Genomic DNA, 24,412 nt, shown 5'->3' with positions numbered 1-24,412 from the left:
CTTCCTCTTCTTCTTCAGTTTCTTCTTCTTCTCAGGGAAAGGATGATATAATTTCCCGCTCATTTAACTTACAGTGTTTTTACTTAGGGAAACGTATATAACGAATATGATATTGGTATCGTGCATATGTGTACTTTTAACCTGTAATATATTTGTATGTATGTGTGTATGTATGCATGTATATTAGATCCTCCTGCAAGCAGGAACTCGCGAAGAAGCCTCATTGGCTTATCAAAGCCGCAATCTGACCGAAGTCAGTCTCTTACATTCATATTTAACGTCCATGATTATGAATTGTTAATTGTCAACAACTCTGTAACTTGACGACATACATTGATCTGGAAGCGACTCGAACCGGGGACCTTATGATTGAAAGGCACCGGCGTTAACCACTGAGCTAACACTCCAGTTAACCAAAGGGATTAAAAACACGTGGTATTAGTTATCATTGTTGCTGGTAAAAGTCTGTGAGGGCTCGAACAATTATGCGTGGATGTCATCTAAACTTTGCAATTCTCATTAGAACTTCACTTGGGTGGGGGAGTGGGGGTGTGGCTTCAACATATAAATGTTGCAGTTTCTAAAACGAATAGAAAAACTTATCGTTAAACTGAAAGTTTCTTAAAATTGTAATCCAACGCCTTCGGGAAAAATAACTTCGTAAGTTGATAAGGAAACCGATGTAGTTTTCAGTCTGCTTGGACGATATCCAACTTCCTTCAAGCGTGCGAACTATACAGAATTTTGTAGATTCAATATCATATTTGTCTTCATACTCTCTTTCACCACTTACTTGTGTATAGTAATGCGAGAAAAACGCGGATGGGGCTGGACAGGATGGGGCAGGCAGGAACAGGATGCAAGTAATTTGTTTACAAAGTTTCCTTGCTCATTCACACACACACACACTAAACTTCAAATTCAAACGCAAGTTTGTTTTAAGAGCATAATCCTTGTTTCGTTTTATTTGATTCGTATCAGTAACTTACATTGTTCACGGGTTTATTTTCACAGTGCATTTAATTTAATGTGACACACTGAAGATGCAGTCGGGTCAATTTATATTCATGAAGTTAATTAACATTAAAGCACTATTAATCTAAAACAAGTCTACAGACAACTACCAGTAACTTCATTTTGTATACTTAGACTCAAAACGTATCTTCAATACTGGCCGCTGGTCCAGTTCCTTTGTCTGTAGCAGCTTTTACCTCAAACGAATAATCTTCACCTCTTGATAGGGCGTTGAAACGCTTTCGCCTGTCGGTAGTACTCCCAGTAATGGCGTTGGTTCGATGAGTCCTTCGAAACACATAGTCGAATCGAATGATATCACCATGGCGCTTCGTGCACTGAGGATGATTCCAGCGAAATACCACAGCATCCTCTCTCTTCTTCTCCGTTACCCTGATGTTAACTGGTTGACCAGATGGTTCTTGGGGTTACCAAAAAGAAAAAGAGAAAAGAAATGATGATAGATAGAATAGTTTTTGAAAACTTTAGATATGTAGATAAGCAAGCCTGATTAAACACAAATAGTGGCATTCTATCAATTGGACATGTACCTGTTCCCTGTTGGAGCAATGTTCTAACGCTATTACCACTCTATACTGTTCTCCAATGTCATGCTGCATAGTACTCGTACTGACAGTATCAACAGTTCTTAAACTCTATCTGACAGAAACTTGATATTCGTTATGCTTATACTGTCAATGCGGGTGCTTTGATGAGGGTCATGCACTAACAGTATGTACAAGATTATCCCAACTGTCTGCACAAATGGGAGAGGTATTTTCAAACATTCTCTGAGAAGAAGAAAGTTAAACGTACTATTTATCATAAGAAGCAATCTTATATTAATATCGTACCACAATTAGTTAACTGTCAGTGTAAAAAAAAAATCCGGTTTGAAAGGAAAAACCCTCAAACATGTCATACTGAATAGTTTATAACCTGGGGTTTTGCTAGACGAACACTAAATCGCCCTGCATGGTGTTTGTGATATGTATGGTCTCATCATTGAACATAAACACATATGGATTCCTTGCGGAACTAGGCGCAAAACACCTCTGTACGCAGCAAATACCGCTACATATTAAGCACTCTTTTCATAACTTTTTAAGTATTGCACTCAGAAACTCTTTCTTTTGTCATTTTGAAGAATAGTGTGTCCTCTTTACAATAATGTGTCGTTATTTAGTATGCGTGTGAACTAAACCCCTTATTTTGTAATCTGAGAAAGTAAAAACCACTCCGGAAAGCAGTGAACGTCTTCAAAATTTCCCTATCTCTCAATGCTTACATTGTGCTTGCTGTGAGTGTGATTGCGTAATCAATTTCTTTCCTATGCCAAAGAAAATTTCGTTGACTCCTCTCTCTATTGAAATACTTGAAAAATGACTTGATTGGTCAATATTAAGGCCAGTACTTTTCACCAGCAAATCAAAAGCATCGTAAGAAATTTTGTAATGTCCTCCTTTACGCGGCTAATCTGAACACACCACAGTGTGCAGTGCGCTCACAGCAATTTCGTAGAGAGGAAACCGCAAGCTTCCTGTGCGTATACAACAGCATTTCATTATCCGACAACGGGCCGTTTTTAGAGCAAAAGGTTCCATATGCATATATAAAAAATAAATTACTGTTGAAATCTTGATACAAATATGTTGTTTTGAACAGCGAAGAAATTAGAGACTTTAGGTGACAGAATGAGACAATTCTTGATATTATTTCTTGATATTATTAGCTGGCGTATATTGTAGTGATTCTCCATAAGCATTCTAGAAGATTCAGAGGATACATCGCTAGTAGCAAAGAATTAAACTATCACCCATACATATATATTGAGCAATGTGCAGTGTAGGCTGGTAGGGTATTTTAGCCTAATGCCTGAAGGGTCCACATGGGGCCCACTTAGTGAAAGCTTGTGTGTGCTAATTTTGCTTTTCTTTTCTTTTCGTATTGTAGGACGGATTGAAAACTATCGCGGATTTGACCCGAGGGACACCTACATTAGATTCCCTTCTGTACAGTGGCGTACACAGGATTTCAAAGGTGGGAAGGGGGCTGATTTTGGCAGGGACTGCAATTTCATGGGCCAGATGTGAATGAATGGTTCATAAATACATGCGTGTAGCCGTTGGGTCGTTGTAGGCGACATCCATGTAAGGGAGATGGGGTGGGTAACACGGGGATCAACCCAGAAAAGTAAATAAGGTATCTAATTAGCTCTTTACGGAATGGCTTAGCTTTAAAATTATCTCGATATCTTGTGTGGGATTGCAAACGCGTATTACACCCCGACGTATCAGTTGTCTAATTCTTCACCGGCTCAATCTGCCCTGACTGAACCATTCCCCCCCCCCCCTTCCTCGGCACAACCACTGCTCCTACTTTGCTTACTCACTTGTAGAATCCGTTCGTAATTGTCCTGATTTGTGATAAACTTTGGTTTCTGTTCGCACCGTCAATGTTACGTTGAAATCAGAATTAGCGTCCACGGTCTGTTCTGTGTAGTTTCGTGTGTAAGCACCCAAGACCTTCTCTATGGGACCAGCATGTGAGGCCCGACAATTATCCAAATCCAGTTGTTGCATATGTATAGACTGATAAGTGACGCTACAAGCATCTATCATTGTACGGTACGACCAATTGACCACCAAACTAGCTAGGCCTTCACTCTCGGAAGAAGATGACAATTGGAGGTCAATATCACCTAATTCTGAAGAGATGGAATTATAACAGTAAAGGTAATGTGAGCTCAAAAACAACTTGCCTTCGTAAATGAAAGGTCCCATCAATCTTTATTAAGAATCTAGTATATATGTGAGCCTTTGATTTATTTAACTCGGGGGTGGGGTGTAGTTGGGGGTGGGGGAGGAGTTGGTGGGAGATTTATATGACAGAGGAACCTATTCTAAGCATCATGATGAAATTTGCAATAAAATTCCTACATTATGAATTTATTTTTGAAGTATAAGATAGTTCCGCACTGATAGGAAAATATTTTCTTTTACTTTGTTGTTTTGACCCAAAAACTTTATGGCCTATGACCCCCGCATATTCTTAATTCCGGGCGTGATTGGATTGAATAGTATACCAACTTTCCGTAAGGGAGGTGAAGTTGTTAACAATAAACCAATAACAGCAATGTGGTTTTTAATGAGATGAATCTATATTAAGAAGTACAATTTTGGATGCTACGTTCTTGAAGGACAAAAATTGTCAGCGTACATGAATTATAGCACACCAGTTTGTTTCAAATTCACCTTTGAATGTTGCCGTTTCGAAAACATCATATATGAATTGAATGTAAATTTCACAAGAATGCTTAGAATATAGGTTCACATTTTCATATATGCTACACAGTCTGGATTGTTAATTGTTTAGTAATCTTGCAAGTACGTCCGACTGTTATCACATTGTTCATGATTTAAGACAATCAGTTTAAAAATAAACCGAACTCGATATCCAACCCACGTCATAATTTCCTAGCTATTTGTCAAAATATAATCCAAAACTGGAAGCTGAACAAATTGTGTACTTAAAACTTTGTAGCAGCTAATATTAGAAAATCATGTATTTATCTAAGCTGTTAATATTTTTAAATCGTGAACAAATGATTGAAGCTATTAATATTATTACCTTCACAAGTAGTTTGAAACGTCTGTATATCGTGCATGACTGTATATTGACCACTTCCGTATTTAAGCCTGATTGTCACTTCATATGTCGTGTGTTCGGTAAGTTGAGTTAAGTGAACAGATTGGTCACTCGTCTCCACACTCTGCCAAGTATTGTCAGCATGTTGACGATACATGATTTTGTAACCAGTTACTGGACCGGTACCTAAGTCGACATGGCGGTTCCACTCCGGCCACGAGACAGTCACACTAGTTGACGTCACATGATCAAACGTCAGTGGTTGGGGGTTCACGTATGAGGGTGGTACTGCAATACAAACGAGAACAAATTCTTGCAAATTTGTTTTACTATGGAATGCTTTAAATGCTACTTAGTGCAGAATTAACACGTAGGTACCATTTTGCTCCTCGACTGTTATAGTCAACGCTACTAATTAGTTACATTAATTCATTCATTTATTTATTTGTTTGATCGCTAATTGTATACAATGGGAAAGGGGAAGGATATTAATGCAACTTCACTTAATACGTAGTCAGTATCAGTATTATTTATTGATAATTGCGTAAAATCAATGAATACCTTCCGCTGATGTGCGCGTTTGCACGTTACTTGGACTTCCGTCTCCAAAGGGATGGTCTCTGATAATTCTAATTCGGAATTCATACTCAGTATTCTCGATCAAATCATTGAATTGATGAAAGAGTTGTCTTCCTTTCGGTATTTCGGTGAAATGTTCCTCCCCTGGTCCTCGTATTTGTATCCTATACTCAACAATGGGACCGTGACCATGGTCGACGGTCTCGTCCCAAGCTGGCCACTTCACGGTTATGCTCGTTGGCGTAACGTCAGAGAAGGACAGTGGTTCCGGTTCGTCATAAGTAGGGGGCGCTAATAAAGAACAAATTAAGAACTTTTTGCAAAATAATACTTTAATCATGCATTTTTAGAGTAATTGTAACATTCAAAAGAATTTTATAAGTCACGAAAATTCCGAAAATGAGATCAAATTTTTGTGTGGGAGTTAATTATAAATTTCAGAACTGCGATGATTACTAAACGTAAGTGGTTCACACGTTTATTGTTACAATTTAATACGAGAACACAGTCATTTCGTGTTTTTGAGATATAGTCAAACGAGTTGGTTCAAAATTGAACAATAGTGGCTAATGTTAATTTTCTATTGCATAGGGAGGGGGAGGAGTTAATAAAATTGAGATTTCTTTCAAATAATAATGTAGTTGCCTCTATAGTTGGGATTCTCCTCATATACATGAGTTCGTCTTAACTACATGGCGGGTGAAAGGGCAGAAGTATTCTGTTATTTTCTTGAGACTTTGAATCTTTGGATCATCACCATAAATTAAAGAATGTTTAACGAGCCACAAAAAGACCACAGCGCTGGCGAAGACATTGAAAGTGATAATAAAATGCTGGCTGAAATTTGAACATGAGTGAATATTATTTTCATTGTAGGAAATTTAGAAACTTAATTATCTTCATTTTTTGTTATTGTTACATAAAATGACGATTTTATCAAAGTAGTGGAATGACGTTCAAATATGCGTAGGCTCCTGAATATTCTTACTCTGATAGCAAGGTAGGCTAGAGTCAAGACAGATTGATTCTTCAGTTGTCGCCAATGGACAGTTTTGGTGTGACCTCTCCCCACCACATGGTGCTTCCTCTGCCATCCAGATACGACCGATCCCGTGGTGTCCAAACTTGGAGCGATAATTTCTTCCTTTGAAGAAAGATGTCGGCATTTGGAAGACAAAGACTCGTTTGTGAGCAAAAGGAGAAAGACTGTCGTAACCATGGATGCCCTCATCAATCAGGGCCAGTCGTCCTCCGTAAATTGTGGGTTGTTTCATTATACATTCTGTTGAAAAAAAAAAAGGAGAGGACAAATGGAACGGAGAAAAGAGAGCCTATCTTTATGTGCTGATAGTATGTCTAATCTTTCTTATATTCCGTGTTTTCACATAGCAGATGTTGAATTAGTTGAGACAAGGGCTACACAGATGGCGTTCCAACACACAATTCTGCTCAGACCGTGGTATCATGTCGATACAACAACAATAATAATGAACTCTGCATTATAGGCAGTTCTTTTCTTGTCAAAATTTAGATGAGATCATCCAAAGAGTCTAAATTGATATAGTTAATCAGAAAATTACATCAACCTTCATTCTGATATGCAAATGAGGCTAACACAGGTACATCATTTTGGAAAGCGTACATATAGGTCAGTCATGTCATAATGATTGCTTTGATTATTTTGTCTTTCTCATGTTTTCTTTTCTTCCAGTTTTTTCCTCGTGGTCACTATAGCTGATAAGCATTTTTTTAGAGTCTGCTTGCGTATTAACTGTAATTTCGTATACTCAAGTTTGGTACCATCATTACCTTTTTTGCACATGCGTGAAATAAATTTAAAACTATTAGTAGTAAAGATTAATCGACTCTCTCTAGATTTGATCAAGTTACCTTCAATCAGACCCGTAGTCAGATCGGTGCACGCGGGGAGGGGGTGGTTGCGGGGAGTGCACCGTTGTGCAGAATACTCTGTCCCACCCACTCTGTGCCACCGCTGTGTGTACAAAAACAAACAGGAATCAAGTATTGAGCCCTTTCTTAAATTGTTGGTGACCCATTCTACTCAGAATTACTTGCTGTGGGTTAGTCATCAATACAATAAATTTTGTTAAATAAAAAAAAAAAATTCTTCAGTTTAAGTGTCAGGTGACAGTAACTTACTAAGTACATTGTAGGTACATATTTCCTTATTTATTTCAAGTTTAAATCATAACAAACAAACAAATATGTTTCACACTTTCCAGGATTTCATTTGTCGACTATATAAGCGATATCCGTGACTGAAATATTGATCTTTCTGCCCTTTATGTTATTAAAACTCCAACGCTTTATTAGCTTAGTTAACCAACGTAAATACACAGAATAAAGGTTTATATCACATTACTATGGGGAATACTGATTTTCAGTCTTTTTCGATGTTTAACTAAGCCTCTTAGTATGAAATATCAAAAGTTGAAATAATATTATGCTATTTAGAGGTTTATTTAATGAAATGGTTTATTTAGGTCTCTCGTAGGGATTGGCTGGTTTAGACATGACCATACCAAAAAACTGTCCAGTCAATCTTGCGTTGATATTGGCTGCAAACTCAAGTCCTTGTTTTTCATAGAGTTTTAAGTTAAATTAATTTCACCTCTTTAGATACCCTCACCCACCCCCCCTCCCCTAAAACTTAATATCAACTACGTATTGTAGAGGATCTACTAAGCGACGTAAAATAATTGCTGGATATGTTAAAATGGCCGCATCTTAAAAACAGAACTAACAAGAAACTTCACGTTGTAACCATTTTGGGATATTTATTTGAAGTATACGTTGAGAAACTTGGCCATGGGTTCAACAGGTTTCCTTGTGGCCACAAAGTGCGCCAGGTTGTCTTTTTTTTTGTGGGGGGGGGGTTGATATATAACATAAAGTAATGCTTTCTTCGTGTTACTTTATTATTCCTTTTGCATCGACATCCTTGCCTGAAACGACGAGAAAAAGGAAATCCCTATGCATGGTACATTCCGCGACAACCCACGCCTCAGGATGAAATTCATGTATCTAATTACATATTGATATACTGCATCATTTAATATTTTACATTGAAAAGTTATGAAACTTAAACTTAGGGTTTCTTTCACATTGAAGGATGTAAACCTGTTAGCGATACCAAAATGGTCACATGGAAGCAAGAAGGAATGAAACCAACAAGACAGAGAGAAATCAAATAATTCAAACAAAACAGTAAATGAACAAGACAAACTAATTACTATAAATTGCATGAGAATTTGGTGGTTTACAGTATAATATACATTTAAATCTATCTACACGGGTAGTCTTTTACTCTCTATATTTTAGTTTAAAGGAGGTTGCTACAAAGGTCCTTGCAACTAATTATGCAACCAAACCCTGGAAACTTATTGAAACATTTTCTTAGACAATTATTTTAAGCAATAGGCCTAAAAGGTGCATCGAAGCGGTATGTCATTGTGTATTTATTAATCAAAAGCGGTGTTCGTATTTGATTTGGAAGCAAAACAACTGCATTTTCGAAATATTAAATGATGGCATGCAGTTGTTGTTGTTTCACGTACGGTAACGTATCAAGCGAATAATATATATTTATATATGGCGTTTGAGAGATTTTCGCCCTTCAAAGGAAGGGTTGTAGAGGGCTGGCATTTCTTCGATATTTGGTGTCCTCAAGAATGTGAAGCCTTTTGATTTCAATTTTTTACTACATATTTCCAAGCCGGTGAGTGTAAAGATTAATGACTGAACCAATACTTAATTAGTTGATTAAAAGTGCAGTACATTGTAAGTACTCTATGACACGTGTAAGCACGTGTTACGAAATCTTATTACGAACCTTTCCCTTGATGTATCATATACATGTAAGAAAGTAACTTGAGTAATTCTTAATATAACAGTTTGAAATAATTCACCGCACGTCACGCCTCGCATCACCGTAGGAGTATATATACGTGAATCGTTGTTTTGACAAATAATTCGATACTACGGGATACTGCCATATATAAACATACAAACATATACAAACAAACAAACAAATCTCTTAAAGCAGCATTTTGCGTTGGGTCGCTTTTTTCCACTTTTTTAATATGTGCATCGATTTTTTCACATGTAGCAATCATAAAACAGCAATCTAAGATACCATCCAAGTTTCACCCTGCCAAGAGCGTTAATTAGCGAGTAATTAACGATTTATGTCGATAAATGAGAAGAGTGTCCTCGACAAATTTCACAGTTAAAATTAATCGCATACAATTCCGCCAAACCCACTAGTTTGAATTCAACCAATCAGAGATGCAGGTTTAGTTTTGAGCCGTTGCTAAAAATAGATTCAAGACTTCGCGTTGGTTGTACCAGGGAGTTGTTATGCAACTCCCTGGTACAACTGCCATATAGACTGTACACAAATCAAGCGTGGTGTTATATTACGTATCTGTCAATGACGTTCGTAGTGTTTAAATATTCATATTATGGGCGAGGTTTATTGGGTTCCCAACGGAAAATATCTTGGAGAACAACAAAGTTGAAAGTTGCAATTTTTTCGACTTTTATGCCACCATTTGAAGTAAAATATAAATAGATTAGCTAGTTATGTATGTCGTTATGGCAAAGTGGAATCAGTGAGGTTGAGAAAAATCATAGAAAAGGACGCAAAATGCTGCTTTAAGACAGAAACATCTTTATAGTACAAGTAGGTCATGTAGAGGCATAGTATGCAGAGATGTTTTTATATAGACACACGCACTTCTCAAATTTTAAGTTTCCGTACAGACGTTTCGTTTAGATTTGCTACATTTATGAATATGATAATAAAGTTCACATGCATTACTCATAATTGAGTTATGGACTTAATTGAAAGTCTCTAGTGGGTGGCAGAAGGGTTAAGAGGGATGGAGGAGCCTGGGGAATAGGATGCGGAGATGTATAATCTATAGACACATGCACTTCTCAAATTTTTAGTTTCCGTACAGACGTTTCGTTTAGATTTTCTACATTTATGAATATGATAATAAAGTTAACATGCATTACTCATAATTGAGTTATGGACATAATTGAAAGTCTCTTGTGGGTGGCAGAAGGGTTAGGAGGGATGGAGGAGCCTGGAGGAATAGTATGTGGAGATGTATTATCTATAGACACATGCACTTCTCAAATGTTAAGTTTCCATACACATTGCAGGCAAACGTATCGATTTTGAAGCAGACAATCGCCAACGTAAGAAATTAACGCTTTATTAATCTAGACGAAATTAAAGCTTCAAAGTTCGCTAAAAAGGCTATAAATAATTGTTTGCTTGTTCGGTCATGATGAAGGCCAACAGTTATCGCCAATTAAGGCCAACGTTCCCACGGAATAACAAACATACCGATCGCCAAATTGATAAACACGTCCGTCATCATATTTTTTGGGGGGCAATAATATTTAAAGTTACAAACTCAAAATTCTCAACATTTGACAACGCAGAGCCTTTCATGTTCATAATGCGTGATATAAATGGAGGATACATTAACATCAGCAACAACCAACAATTGGTTTCAAAAACCTTAGCAAACTTTGCACTTACTTTCAGAAAATAGTGTGACAGCTAGGGCTAGTTCAAAATATAATCTCTAATTATAGTTATAGCTTTAATGGTGATGTATGTATACTATCTAATCGATAATATATATATATATGTATATAACAAAAAAGGAGCAGACTGCATGAGGACAGTAGGATCACACGATTTGGATTATTATGCAAACAAACGGCGGTCGCGAAGGGCAGGAAATGTCGACGAAATAAGATACAAAGCACAATAACCACTAGTGTTTAACAATATGCGAAGGGAAACCTCCGAACCACAATTAAAAGGAAATTCTCTTATGGTATATGTAATTTAAACAATACCATATCTATAAAGAGATGACAACTTTGATGACTGTACTGTTGCAGAATTTAGGGTGGAGATGAACAAACACTGTAGGCGTCTAATTATGTAAGCAGTAAAAACATATTACTTTGTGTTGATATCTCATGTTACTGATGGTAAAACATGGTCAAATATTTCACTTTTACTAAATATATTGGAGCTTGCAACACCAGAGTCGTACCAGAGGAGCTAAAAATACTAGTAAACCGAAGATCAATCGACCCTCCCTCTTACACGAGAATGTACTAGGTCTTTATCCACGTTGTTAAGATCTCAAGCGCCTAACCTAGAGGAGGGCTCTAGTGACAAAAGAAGGAATTTCATTACATTCCTTGAAGTCATCTGTGGATTCCTCCCTTAAACGTTTACATCAAGATACCAAGCAAATGTTTGATACGCTACAGCGCATCGAGCAAGAATTTGACAAGACGATTAACCTACTAGAGAAACGTTTGATGGATCTGGAAGAAAGTGACAAACTATACGCCGTGAAAATACAAGGCAGAAACTTAATCATATAAATAAACCCAATAAGCAGCAGGCTGAGCCCATACAATGTACAAGAGCGATCCTCACTGAGAAGTAAAGTACGAATTTTTGGATTCCCCACGCGTGATAAAGAGAATTCTCCAGATGTCGCTAAGTCTGTGTTTGAGAAAGTGGGAATTCCTAATGTCATCATCGAGATGTCACAGCTTGATGGCAGACATTAAACCACCCGCCCCCGCTATATCTTAGTGAAGCTATCTTTCTATCAGGACAAAAGACGTAAGCTATAGGTAATGAAAACCATGTTATTACAGATGATCTGACGAAGAGGGATCTCGCGGAGAAGTGAAAGTGGAGCAGACAGGTCTCCGAGCTTTATCAGGTTGGTACGAAACTAAGATATTCAGCAGAAAAATGGAGAGACTCAAACAGAACACCCTTATGACTTTCAGATGTCTTTAACCGCTTAAGTCGTCACTCATACATTTCTATTAACCTATTCCATCTCCAGTGTTTTGTGAGGGCCAGTGTACCAAGAAAATGGCATTAGTTTCAACCAAAATCTTACGGTTGATTGTCTGAACTTTTTTTTCTATTCAATACATCTCATGTATATTTACTCATCTGAACCACCAGTGTAGCATATCTGTATGGTGAGTGAATACTTTGTCATTCCATATTAGTTCTAAAGTATAGTTATAATGAAAGTATGTTCCTTTAACACAAAGGTGTTCGAGACAACAGGAAACGTAGAAAACATTTCACTTTCTATATACACATAAATATGACGTAATTATTTTTCTCAAGAAACCCACTCCACTTCACATGGCTGCAATTGTTCGGTTTATGAGTGGGGCAGGAGTTTGAATTTGTTCCACGGTTCGAACCAAAGTAGGGATGTTGCAATATTATTTAGCCCACATGCTACTCAGTCGCCGCCGAAACTAAAGGTAATCAACAAGGAGGGGCGTTATATCAGTGTTTTATCAATAATGAGAGCGCAGATATTTGTTTGATTAATATTTTTGGCTCCAATTTAGAAATCTGTTGCACTTATCACAAGAATTAAAAGACACCTTCAAAAGATTGACTTTGGTTCCTTTCATGTGAACAAACGTATTCTTCTAATCCAAACAATGAGGCTAAACGTTTACTGTGTAATATGCCAGAGCAAACTTAAAAGAGCTCTACGACTTTAAATTAAATGGTATCAATGTTCGTTCAAGAACTCGGTAGGTGGGGAAAAGGGGATACAAATATGAAGCAGTTTATTAAGTCTAGAGAAACGTAAAAAAAATAATACTATTAATGAACTAATTACTGAAGTTAATTACGTTTTGAACATTCTGATAATATTTTACAAGTGGCAGAAACGTCTGTTCCAATCTCTATACCAAGGATTACGACGTGTCTCCCTATAACTTTTGTCAAGGTTGGAATCATCAACATGCCATTCTTACTAATGCTCAGATTACGAGGGTCCTTTGTGATTGCATGAATGCAGCCAGGGTGCTACTCTCTATTGGCAAAAGCAAATCCCCTGCGCCCGACGGCCGATTCTTTTAAACTATTCCTTCGATATAGGGGCCATATGACCAAAGAAAAGGGCAGGGCAAAAGTTGCATTGACTCCCTAAGCATGGTAAGGGTGACGCCCTATAGCCCTACCAAACCCTGACTATAAAATCGTTGCAAAACGTAGTGTTCAATTTAAGTTACCAGCAGACTAGTTTTATGAAGGTTATAGGTTAATAAGTGAAAAAATAAGGTTAATACAGGATCTTATCTGGTATGTTTAAGAGAAATCCATATCTGGGTGGTTTACTTTCTTTAGATTTTCTTTAAAAAGGCATTAGACTGCCTAGACTGGAGTTTATTCAGCAAACACTGTCTATTTAGATATTTGGTCCTCAATTTAAAACCTGGGTAAATGTTCTTTTTATAGTATTATCAGCACCTGCGTCTCAAACTATATGTATTAGTCTAGAGAGTTTAGGGTCTCTCGTGGTGTTCATCAGGGCTGCCCATTTAGCACATATCTTCTCAATATATGTACTGTAATTCTTGGATCTTTAATTAATTCCAACCAATCGATTAATGATATACCGATTTCTGATGTTCCTCTCAAAATATCTCAGTATGCGGATAATACAGCTGTCATTACGGAAAAATCTAATCCGTCTCTCTCTCTCTCTCTCTGAGGTGAATAATGTGCTCAATTTGTTTTACAACGCTTCGGGGCTTAAAATAAATCATGGAAATACATATCTCGTTTTGCGTGGCCCTCTGCTACAGCGTCATCCTTTTACATTAATCATATTAACTTTAAACTGAGAAATAAAGTATTATCGGGATTTGCCTTTCCAACCGTAAGGATAACTATTTCGTTTGAATTACCTACTTAAACTTCCCCTCATTAAAAATCTTCTTCGACAATGGTAATTGAGAGACCTTACTCCAATTAGTAAGATACTTATTATCATGACATCTGCAATTTCCCAACTTGTATATTTATTTACAGAACTCTCCAACCCACCTGCTCATTTATTTTTAAGACCTTAATAGGCTCTTGATCAATTTATATGAACAGATAGCAGATAAAGTAAGGAGATCTGTCTTTTGTAATGCTAATGTTAAAGGAGGTTTAAATATTATTGACCTCCATGTCTTTGCCAACAGTTTAAAGACAAGCTGGGTAAAAATGTACATTGACGAACATTTTAGACTTTGGAAAGTACTTTTTTTAATTATGCCTTACGCAAAATATGGCCGTGAATTTATTTTTCTTGTAATTTTAACAAAGCTGATATTATCACTTTCAATTGCTTTATTCGGTCAAGTATGTGATTCTTGCAATGGGCTCATTTGAATTCCTCAGTACCTGATGGGGATTTTGCTAGCCATTTTGTATAAAAACTAGAAGTTGCATTAGAATTGTTTATTGTATTGTTTATTTTGAAGTTTTGAAAGAAAATGAGGTGTATTATACTGCTGTGTTTTTCACCGATCATGGTCATATTTTGTCATATCAAAATGTGTTATTAAGCATAATATTCAAAATTTTCCTTTCACATATTACTATGAAAATGCAAGGATCTATCGACTATGCAATTCCTAGGTAATGGAAGGTCAAACGTTAGTAAAGGGCATTAATGAACGCCTATACTGTTGAAATTCTCCTTACAATCCAGAGCCGAATATTTTGTGTACAGATTTATTCTCACGAATAACATTCTCCACCCAAAGGCCATAGGTAAATAGGAGGAGAGGTATCCACGTCATAAGTGTAATTGGAAGTCTATTTTCATTTATTCCGTCTATTACAGTCAGTAAGACTAAGATTCAAATATTTTCACTTTCGTTTCCTGCAGAGAATTATAGGCTGTTCATTTTGTAGCTCTGAAATTGAAAGTACCTTTTCTATTTTCGTCCAATATTAAACAGGTTGGAGATGCAATTTGCATTAACTGTTTGAGAGAAAATTGGATAGATTTTAATCTTAGGAGATGTAGTTCAAATGAACAGTCCTTTTAACTTCTTTGTTCTGCATTAAAAGTACTTTTTGTACATGTAAGAACAGGGTCGTGGTTCCCGATGCAATGAATGATGTTCGTTTTTGAGACTGAACTCTTCATTCTTACCAAACAACAGAAACTTGAAATGGTTGAGAAGTACAAGTCTTCTTCAATCGCTTTCACTTTGCGGTACTGTGTATAATAATTGTCTTTGGATTTCTTGTTCACTCCAAAAGTTTTACATTCTGTCTATGGAGCTGCTGATCACTACCAACAGTAAGTTGCAAGACTTTTTCTTTGTCAATACTTCACCATATATTGTTTATATGTTTTACAAAATGTGGAAGTTTGTAAAGAAAGACATGAAATAAAAGAGATGCAAAAAAAAACATAAGAAATAAAACACTTCGTTCCGTAAGTCTCAGAAAGCATATCCGTTTCCAAGTATGAACTAGCAGGACATTTTTTTAACGGTATGTAAGCAATAACACTACATCGTTGAATGGATAGACCTAATATACCTTCTTTTTTTAAATGGGAATGTTAGCTTACTAATACTAAGATTGCCTCTTATACAGATGCAGTATTTTCCCTGTTCTACGAAGTCCCAAATTTGAAATGAATAAGAATTGAAAAGACAAAAATGTTTTACTTTTTCTTGTGCCTTCATACGTTATTGACAAAACCAGCAGCTGTACTTCAGAATCTGTTTCATAAGAATTATGTCATTGGCTTGAAAGGCTGTTACCCCAGTGGAAAATTATATATGGAAACTTGGATGGAATGGTTGGCACAATTTTCGGAAATTAAAGTTGACGATCTTTTATGGACCGATATTTAAGAATGAAAACATGAAATCAAGTGAAGCCACCTTGTGTGTACGCTAACCATTCTGATAAGAATTACTACAACATAAAATTGGCAGAGAAATTCATCGCTCTTTTCGAATTAAACTTTAAAATGTTTTTTCTTTAACATCCAAAGAAGTTAGCTATAAGTAATGTTTTCATGCTTACATTTGGACCTTCAAATAGTTTGTGTATATAAAGTTACATTCAGTAGAGGTGTAGTGATTTCCGCACAACCATATAGGCGTGAGGGTGATTCTTCAAACGAAGAAGCACCAATAGTTTGCAAAGGCCCTGTACTTGCACATTTATAGAATAAAAGTCTTTAAAAAAAATCTTTGAACTCTCTCTCTGTCTCGATATTTGAATTGGTACTTTAATTGCTTGTTCGTTATTGTAAACTGCCTATAGATCTATCAGATGAAGCAATTAATATGTACAAGTTAGCAGCGCCCCCTTCCCTACCCTCCCGCCCCAACACTGAAATCACATCTAGTGGATTTATCTGATCTATTTTAAGAGACTAAACCATAACGTCTAGTATAAGTAGGAAATGATCAATTTATAATTGTTTATTACTTGTTTATTGTCTTGATATTTCTCCATATCTTGCGATTATCGACAGTTTACTCCATGCTAGTCCCTAATTTTTATCTCGTTTGTTTGTGGGGTTTTCCTTGGGGGGGGGGGGGCACTTGAACATGTTAGTAATTATGATAGAATTATGCAAGATCGTGTACGTTTGCATACCCAATATATACTTACATCATATGTAAAAGATTGGTTGCGAAACCTGTCGCCTAAAACCTACGCAACAGGAAGACATGTGCTATTTATTAATGTGACTGAATACAACAAATACAAATTTGCTAAAACATCTCTGAGTGTGAATTGATAACATTGTTGATTTCATGCAGTATATAAACTCATATACGTATATATATATATATATATATATATATATATATATATATATATATATATAAATATATATATACATATATATATATAAATATATATATATATATATATATATCATAACAATGCAATTAATGTTATTTCTTTTTAGCTAAGGTTCTTCCAAATAACGGATTTTAATACATACATATTGTAAAGAAAGTGAAATTTCCCAATTTGCTAGGTTCATGAGATTAATTACATAGATAAACGGTTACTCGCTAGTTATGCGTTATGTTGGTGAAACTAACCGAATATCTTATCTTGACTTATTGCAATTATATATAAATGACTACTTGGTAGTTCTGTTTTGCTGAATTTGTCGAACCAATAAAATATATTGCTGTAAATATATAAGTATATGGGTTTATCTTACCTCCGTTCGTTGAAAGCAAGCAACACTTCGTTGGAAGAGCAAAAGCCAGAAGAAGAAGACAGTTTATGAGAATATAACGCGTCATTTTAAAACTTCTTGATGGTTCTGTATTGGTCTTCTATTCAATAGTAATAGGAATAAAGACTGGAATGCCTTAGTTTTACCATTTTAGCCGGATACCTGGATCATGAAGTTGTTTACATCTTTACAATGCTGACCTTTTCATGGGATGTCATTATTAACTTAAGTTTATTTACCAGGTACTGACAGTTAAAGACTTCCAAGAAACACGTGACTCTCAGTAAAAAGCAAAACATGTTTTCCTCATATATTATTAGTTACAACAGATTTAGTTAAAGTTTAACATAAACAGGTGCATGGGAGCAACTTTATTTTGCTCTTCATCTTTATATTTTACCTTGAATTTTGATGTTTAGACGGATTTCTCTTGTATACGCTCTTCCTTGTCGCACTGTGCTGGTTTTTATTGAATTACATTGGTATTATATCCATAGTTTGTCAAGTACTGATGTGACTTCTGACTGACACCTCAGCAACTGTCTTTATCGGGATCGCCACCAACTAAACCCTAGATAGCTCTGTTGGTAGAGCACTGGCCTTATTATCGTGATGTCTCTGGTTCGAATCCCGTTCCCAGCAAAATAAAGTCTTTCCTTTTCTTTTACGTTCTCATGAGGTAATATATGGCTTAAGTTGTATAATATTTTCCGAATTTAAGTTATATTTTATGATTAACATACACGACATGGTGCCATAGCTGTTAACTGAAACGACCACCTCTTTCACCCACCCCCTTTGTTTTTTGGACGCAAACAAAAACAACAATTCAATTAATCATGTAATAGCATCAGGCTTGTAATGGTCATTGATTAATCCCAGTGTTTGATCATTCCGTTTAACGTATTAGGAAATTCGTTTGTCAATGGCATTTCATAATGTCTACACTGTCATTTCCCAAGGATCTGGGCTTGATTGCGAGTGGATCAGTTAAGTGGTCTGGTTTTCGTCCCAGTGTGACTTTACTTAAAGACAAAATGTATCGGTCGCTTCTTCTCTGACTTTCGGCTACATATAATATGTAGTTTCTTTTCCGGCTTTCAAACGGACTCGTGATAATCACGGGACGTATAACATGGTCATGATCATACAATTACAGTCTCGATGTAAGGAGACTTGAGGTTGAGAGTAGACAAGTTAAGTTCTTTGGTTTAAGTGCCTCTATCTTAAAAAGTATTGAAAAGAAACAATATACGTATCTAATGCCAAACAGAAAATCGAAAGTGAATCGAAAACGTCACTTCCGGCTTGAAAAGCGGTGGTTTAAAAAAAAATGGATCAAATATGGCGGCTCCCATAAGCTGTCAAACTTTGGATCATACCTTGAAAATGATTGTATTTTGTGGAAAATGGTGTTGATTTTTATAATCTACATATATTACTGCCCAAGAATAACTTAAATCATTCTGTGGGTTTATGCCTCCTTTAACAAACATTAAAACAGAGCAGACAAATCAATGACACACACGGACATGTGAAGTTGAATTTCAAATTAAAGAAATTATTAACAGAAGGTCAGCGGAATTCTTGGTGTTATACCGGAACATCTGCCATTAACATTATGTCCATGCTGATTAGTAAATGAAATATATCGCCAGGTTGGGACACTTTTTTTTAAGTTATACTTTCATATCATGCTTCTGAGCACTATTACTGACGGTTGAACAGTATGAATATCTTGTGTTTATCAGATATATTTTATAAAGTGTTCAGACTTACTGTCAGTACAGTTGATTAAAGGCATGATATCAGAAGGACAGTATATAGTGGTAACAACATTGGAAAATTGTCCCAACTGGCTGAATATGTTGCTCTGCTGTTCATCCGCTGGAATGGTGGAGGACATTCCGATGCCGGCACAACATAATAATTGCATTAAAGTTGAAAGTGCAACAACATAAAATCGCTTTTGAAAGTTAAAGACATCCTGCCGCTTCTCCCCCAGATTAACAGTGGAAAGTGATAAACAATGTGGCTCTACGCAGTCACGTAGTGTTTTGGAGGGCAGCAAATTATACTTTATAAAACAACATGCCTTAATTACTTTGTCCTAAAAACTAAACTAACTCAGGATTTCATGGGTTATTGGGTTTCACGTCATGAATGTAACACAATACTTTATGAAAATATCGATCATACTAGAATTACCAAGTGTTTACATTCAATATATTACTTTAGCAATAAATCAAAACAAAACAAAATCCAAACAGGAAAGTCAGTTGAGAGGTCATACTTTTGAAGAAACATCAGCTTGGTTATTACACAAAAAAAAAGGTTCCAACAGTATGTTGATTTTTCATCACTCCTTAATCGCCCTGTTGTTGGTGGTGGTGGTGGATTGTGCATATACGGTTAATGGAAAGTCCTTGACTAGTTCACTTTGTCGTCATAAACTTGGTACCGTTTCAAGAAAATAACATAGCGCTTTCATAACCTTCTAAATCTTACAATTTTTAACATTCGTAATTTAAAACAAGGAAACAATATTAATATAATAATCGGTACATGGAGGAGGAATTCTCGGTTGAAGAGAAGGGAATATGAAAAAGACAAAAACCGTCACAAAGCTATACACAAAATAAAGATGCAAATATGTAGGATCATGTTGCCTCAAGAGAATTCTTAGGGCATTAAAAAGACATAATAAAATTTAAATAACACTTGGTAACGAACGTTGCGTATATTGCTTATTTTCTGATATAACAAGGAGCAGTTCTATATTTTTGTCTCAGTTCTTTCAATGTAACGTTAATGAACGTGCAGATTATCAGCTGAGATTAACCGTATAGGTTTTTATCAGTCGGCCACCTTGTGAAGAATATATAAGTAAAGTTCTTTGAAACTTTATCGTTATAAAACTACGATACGATTGAAGCCTATATGAAGGACTGTCCAGTGTTGTCCTGGTCTTTTGCTAGTATAGCTTGATCTCTTATTGGGGCTATATCAAGTGTCTTGAAAGGATTAGAGACAAATTTTTCTAAACTGTACGAATTTAACTTTTTCTGTCTAGAAAAAAAGTTCCATTTTATACAATATGCACAGAGAAGCAATTTGAACGTTTAATGGGTGGAACAGTGGCAAACAGTATTAAGCTAGTAAGTCAGTTTTGTCATAATAGACAGATCGAATGAATTTAAACTATCATTCTCATCTTTTTGTGACTCCAAATTCGTAAATATAAAGGGATAAAGGGTTAATCTAATGTTTCACACTGTGAAGACACTTGCATGTATCTCGATATCAGTCCCTAACTCAAGATGTGGGTGATTGAATGGAACTTATTTGACTGGCTGAACCCTCCTATTTACCAACATAAAAATTAGGAGGATATGATGAACATATAAACGATTTCTGAAATTGGTGAGCAAAATTGGAACACAAACCATTAAACTGCAATGAACTGCTATATAAAATGAAATATAAGAGAGGCATATGAAAAACACAGCATTAGCAAACCTACATTACAGAGAACAGATTGATGGTTAAAAATCATAGTTCAAAACTTAGAATACAGTCTTCACTAGAATGGATCACAGTATAGGTGATCTGTAATGTCACAACAACATGTATTCTTTAAAAGCTTTACTTTTATATTAATATTTTCTTGTTGCAAGATTTATCATTGAATTCCGACACATTTGGAATGTTTATTCAGCTGTCGATGTTCACGGTATTTGGGAATTTCATCGAAATGCAACTATATTATAGAATGTAATTTCCTTTGTGTAAAGAGAGTTAACTATTTTTTAAGAAAACAAAACTTTCTGCTTAATTTGCCATTATGATATCATTCATTATATTGCTGCCAGATACATTCACAAAATACAATCAAAGTTATGAAAATGTTATCTTTGTCATACCAAATGCTATTAGGATGCGGTTTTGACCTATATTTGCATAAAATTTAATTTTTACTCAGCAATTCACTTTATCTACCAGAATCGTCTCTTTAATTATTTTCATCGGAATTCTAGCTTACACTTTAATTGTTTTAATTGCTCTCTACTAACACGGAATATGATTGTAGCATTATCACTTAGGCAGCTTTGTTCTTAGTAATTACTGTTTTGATATTAAGTCAAGCTAACCATAAGTTTTCCATTAACTTTTCTTTCTCAACATAAGCTAAATCCAAAACAATTCTAAATATCTCTTTTCTTGGCTCAATTCCCAATAGTTTTTGCAACTGCCAAAATAGCTTTCTTAACCAGTTGTGTATTTATTGTGTCAATTCTATGTCATATAGGTAATTGTTGCCTCAATTAAGTTGATATACGGCTCTAAACAACTGTTATGCCTGTAAGCATTAAACTGTTTATACAATTTGACTATTCGTCGCAACTTTTCTGTAACGGTTAATCCTCGAGGCTGTATTTCGTGCGGTTAAAAAGAAACTAATTGGATACATTGATAACCTTACCTCGGCTAGTTAGTCACATAGAAATTTAATGAATGAATGGATTTAAGCGCCATCTGATGCTTTGTTTGGACTTGTTTAATTTGTAGAGTATTTGCGTAAAAATATTTTGTATAGACATATCTAAGCAGCGGGTGTGGCCTTGCTAATTAAAATTTCCTTTCACATTTTCGGAAGGCAAAATTAGGGATATTTTGGAAGTCACTCCAAAATTAGTTTCCAAGCCGAGGAGATACATCTTAAAGAAGCTCCATATTGTTTTAACTTAATTCACCAGGAAATCGCCACGAGATAGAATTTAGTAGCTGGGCCTTTTGTATAACGGCAGTTATTTATTAGTGTATGCGCGGCAGTATATAAATTTTGAAAGTTACTCTTTTTTATTGGACACTGTCTGGGTGTTTAACGCCTATTCGGCGTCGCGTCGTGTTGGGAGACAGGTGTTAGGGGAGAGAGCCCTGCATGCTATCGTGGAACTAATTAAGAGGCATTTTCATTCCATCGTTTTGGCTGAGAGCAGGAGACCTACTTCACCAACTGGGGGCGTGCTTGTTCACGTTTCTTCGACTTATCTTCTAACTAACCTCTTTGTTCCGGAGACTTGGAGCGTTTTGGAACTTAACAATATACATTGTTTACTATATACCGCCATACGGGTTTGAGTATTAAAATCATTAAAATGAGGGCGCTCCATTGACTCCTATCTAAGGTTTAACAGTGGTGAAAAAAATCATTGAAAAGAAAACAAACGGGAAATTGTGAATTCCCTCCTCAGTGATATAGTCTTTATCAATTAAGTTAAATGTTTTCATATAAAGTAAGCGGGACATTATTTTCATTCATTTATTTATTACCAGCAAGTTTAACATTTAAAGAATTATAAAAGAACCGAGACTAATATGTACAAATGCGTAATTTACCAACTGTGATGAAAAACCGTGAAGATTTGATTGGTCATCGAAAATGCTTCATAAACAATACGGTAGTTCAAATGAAACAATTATCTACGAGTCAAGTAATATCATCGCTCATGAACTTACTCTGCCGGGAATACCAAAGAGTAATTCTGTAATATATTAAGAGGTTTCTCTTCATGAATTCAAGTGAGAAGACAGCAAGTATATATACCTGAACGTTATCATTATTCATGCACAAACTGCGTACATATGATATTGTATATGTCTTCTTCATAATTCCGATTTATCATGCAGTGTACAGTATTCATATGCAATGGCAAACCTAAGCAATAAAAGCGAGTACAATCGAGTCAAAACGAACAAGAAAAAGAAGATACGAGGAGCTGGACATTGTACACACTAAATAAGTGCCGACATGATGACGCCTGTTGATGTAATTCTTTGTGTAGCAATGGCGGACTGGGCTCTGTTAACAGAACGCCAGAACTGACTGATTTCAGATTTCTGACATTTGCAACTAGAGTTTCTCCCTCGTTGAATCACACTAAATATAACAATACTAGCGATTAATAGCAGAAAAAAATAATTAATAAGTAAATTAATTAATTAATCAACACACATGCAGATATATTAATTTCCTTTACGTAGTCCTTACATTGAATAGTTACATATGGATCAATTGTACTACTAAAAAGGAATGCCAGTGAATCAACGGTAAATTTCTTTTTATGTGTGTATGTATTGTATGTATTATGGATCCTCCTGTAAGCAGGAACTCGCGAAGAAGCCTCATTGGCTTATCAATGCCGCAAGCTGACCGAGGTCAGTCTCTTAGATTCATATTTAAGGTTCATGGCTATGAATTGTCAACAACTCTGTAACTGGACGACATACATTAATATTGGAGTGACACGAACTCGGAACCTTATGATTGAAAGGCACCGGCGTTAACCACTGAGCTAACACTCCATTTATATGGTTTGATATATAGTCAATGTTTCTATGAAAAGTCGCGATTTTAACTGCTATAATACAATTCCGCCGAATGACTGAACAATTCATTTAGTACCGTACGGTTCCTTTTTGAAAACTCCCCAATCTAACTTAATACTAACCTAGTTCTAAATTTCAAGAAAAGTTGGTATTAAATAGTCGATGTGTGAGATTCAGTGTTCCAGTTTCAAGGAATAAGTCGAAATGAGGGGTATCATAATAAAGGAGGATATAGTTAACAATTTGAGAAAAAACACCAAACGTTTAAGATGCGAAGCCACAAGCTTCAGATAAAAAGTCGAAATTTCGAGGAACGAGTAAAAACTTAGATGTTGTTGACGCCTTTTCCTAAAAATAGTCAAAAGTTGAGAATATAGATGTAAATTGGAAATAACAATCGTCTTTTTAGAACTTGAGACAATCCCTGTCCATCGAAAATCCTAGATAAATAGTACACACTTTTGGGAGAACTGAGGAAATTAAATGAAAACACAATTTTGAGATATAATAGTAAAACACTTTAAGATATCTGAGCTATCGTAGCAGCTTCAAAAGAAACTGGTATACATGTAGTGTAGGAACCGGCTCATGTTAGAATGAGGCGGCAACACCTCATTGCAAAAGTGAAAGTTATCACAGAGTTATTATGTATA

The 24,412-nt window shown here is 35.8% G+C and overlaps 1 protein-coding gene across 1 annotated transcript; it reads right to left on the bottom strand.

Annotated features, from left to right (window-relative positions):
* Positions 1 to 932: 932 nt before the first annotated feature.
* LOC139979078 (receptor-type tyrosine-protein phosphatase F-like) lies at positions 933 to 17,533 on the bottom strand. Its single transcript, XM_071989741.1, has 6 exons — positions 17,352 to 17,533; positions 6,230 to 6,523; positions 5,224 to 5,532; positions 4,645 to 4,950; positions 3,407 to 3,721; positions 933 to 1,435 (listed from the first exon to the last, which is right to left on the bottom strand). Exons 1-6 carry the CDS (start codon positions 17,434 to 17,436, stop codon positions 1,152 to 1,154), a joined length of 1,593 nt encoding a protein of 530 aa, XP_071845842.1. The 5' UTR covers positions 17,437 to 17,533; the 3' UTR covers positions 933 to 1,151.
* Positions 17,534 to 24,412: the final 6,879 nt, after the last annotated feature.

This window comes from Apostichopus japonicus, chromosome 13, assembly GCF_037975245.1.
Source record: "Apostichopus japonicus isolate 1M-3 chromosome 13, ASM3797524v1, whole genome shotgun sequence".
Lineage (NCBI taxonomy): Eukaryota > Metazoa > Echinodermata > Holothuroidea > Aspidochirotida > Stichopodidae > Apostichopus > Apostichopus japonicus.
The sequence above is the reverse complement of the archived record's forward strand: the minus strand, read 5'-3'. Positions and strand labels throughout refer to the sequence as shown.

Coding starts and splice junctions, on each gene's coding strand:
- LOC139979078 (XM_071989741.1), bottom strand. CDS start 17,436: ATGACGCGTTATATTCTCATAAACTGTCTTCTTCTTCTGGCTTTTGCT. Junction 5,533..6,229: donor TAGCCTACCTTGCTATCAGA/GTAAGAATATTC, acceptor GTTCTTTATTAG/CGCCCCCTACTTATGACGAA. Junction 4,951..5,223: donor AACGCGCACATCAGCGGAAG/GTATTCATTGAT, acceptor TTTGTATTGCAG/TACCACCCTCATACGTGAAC.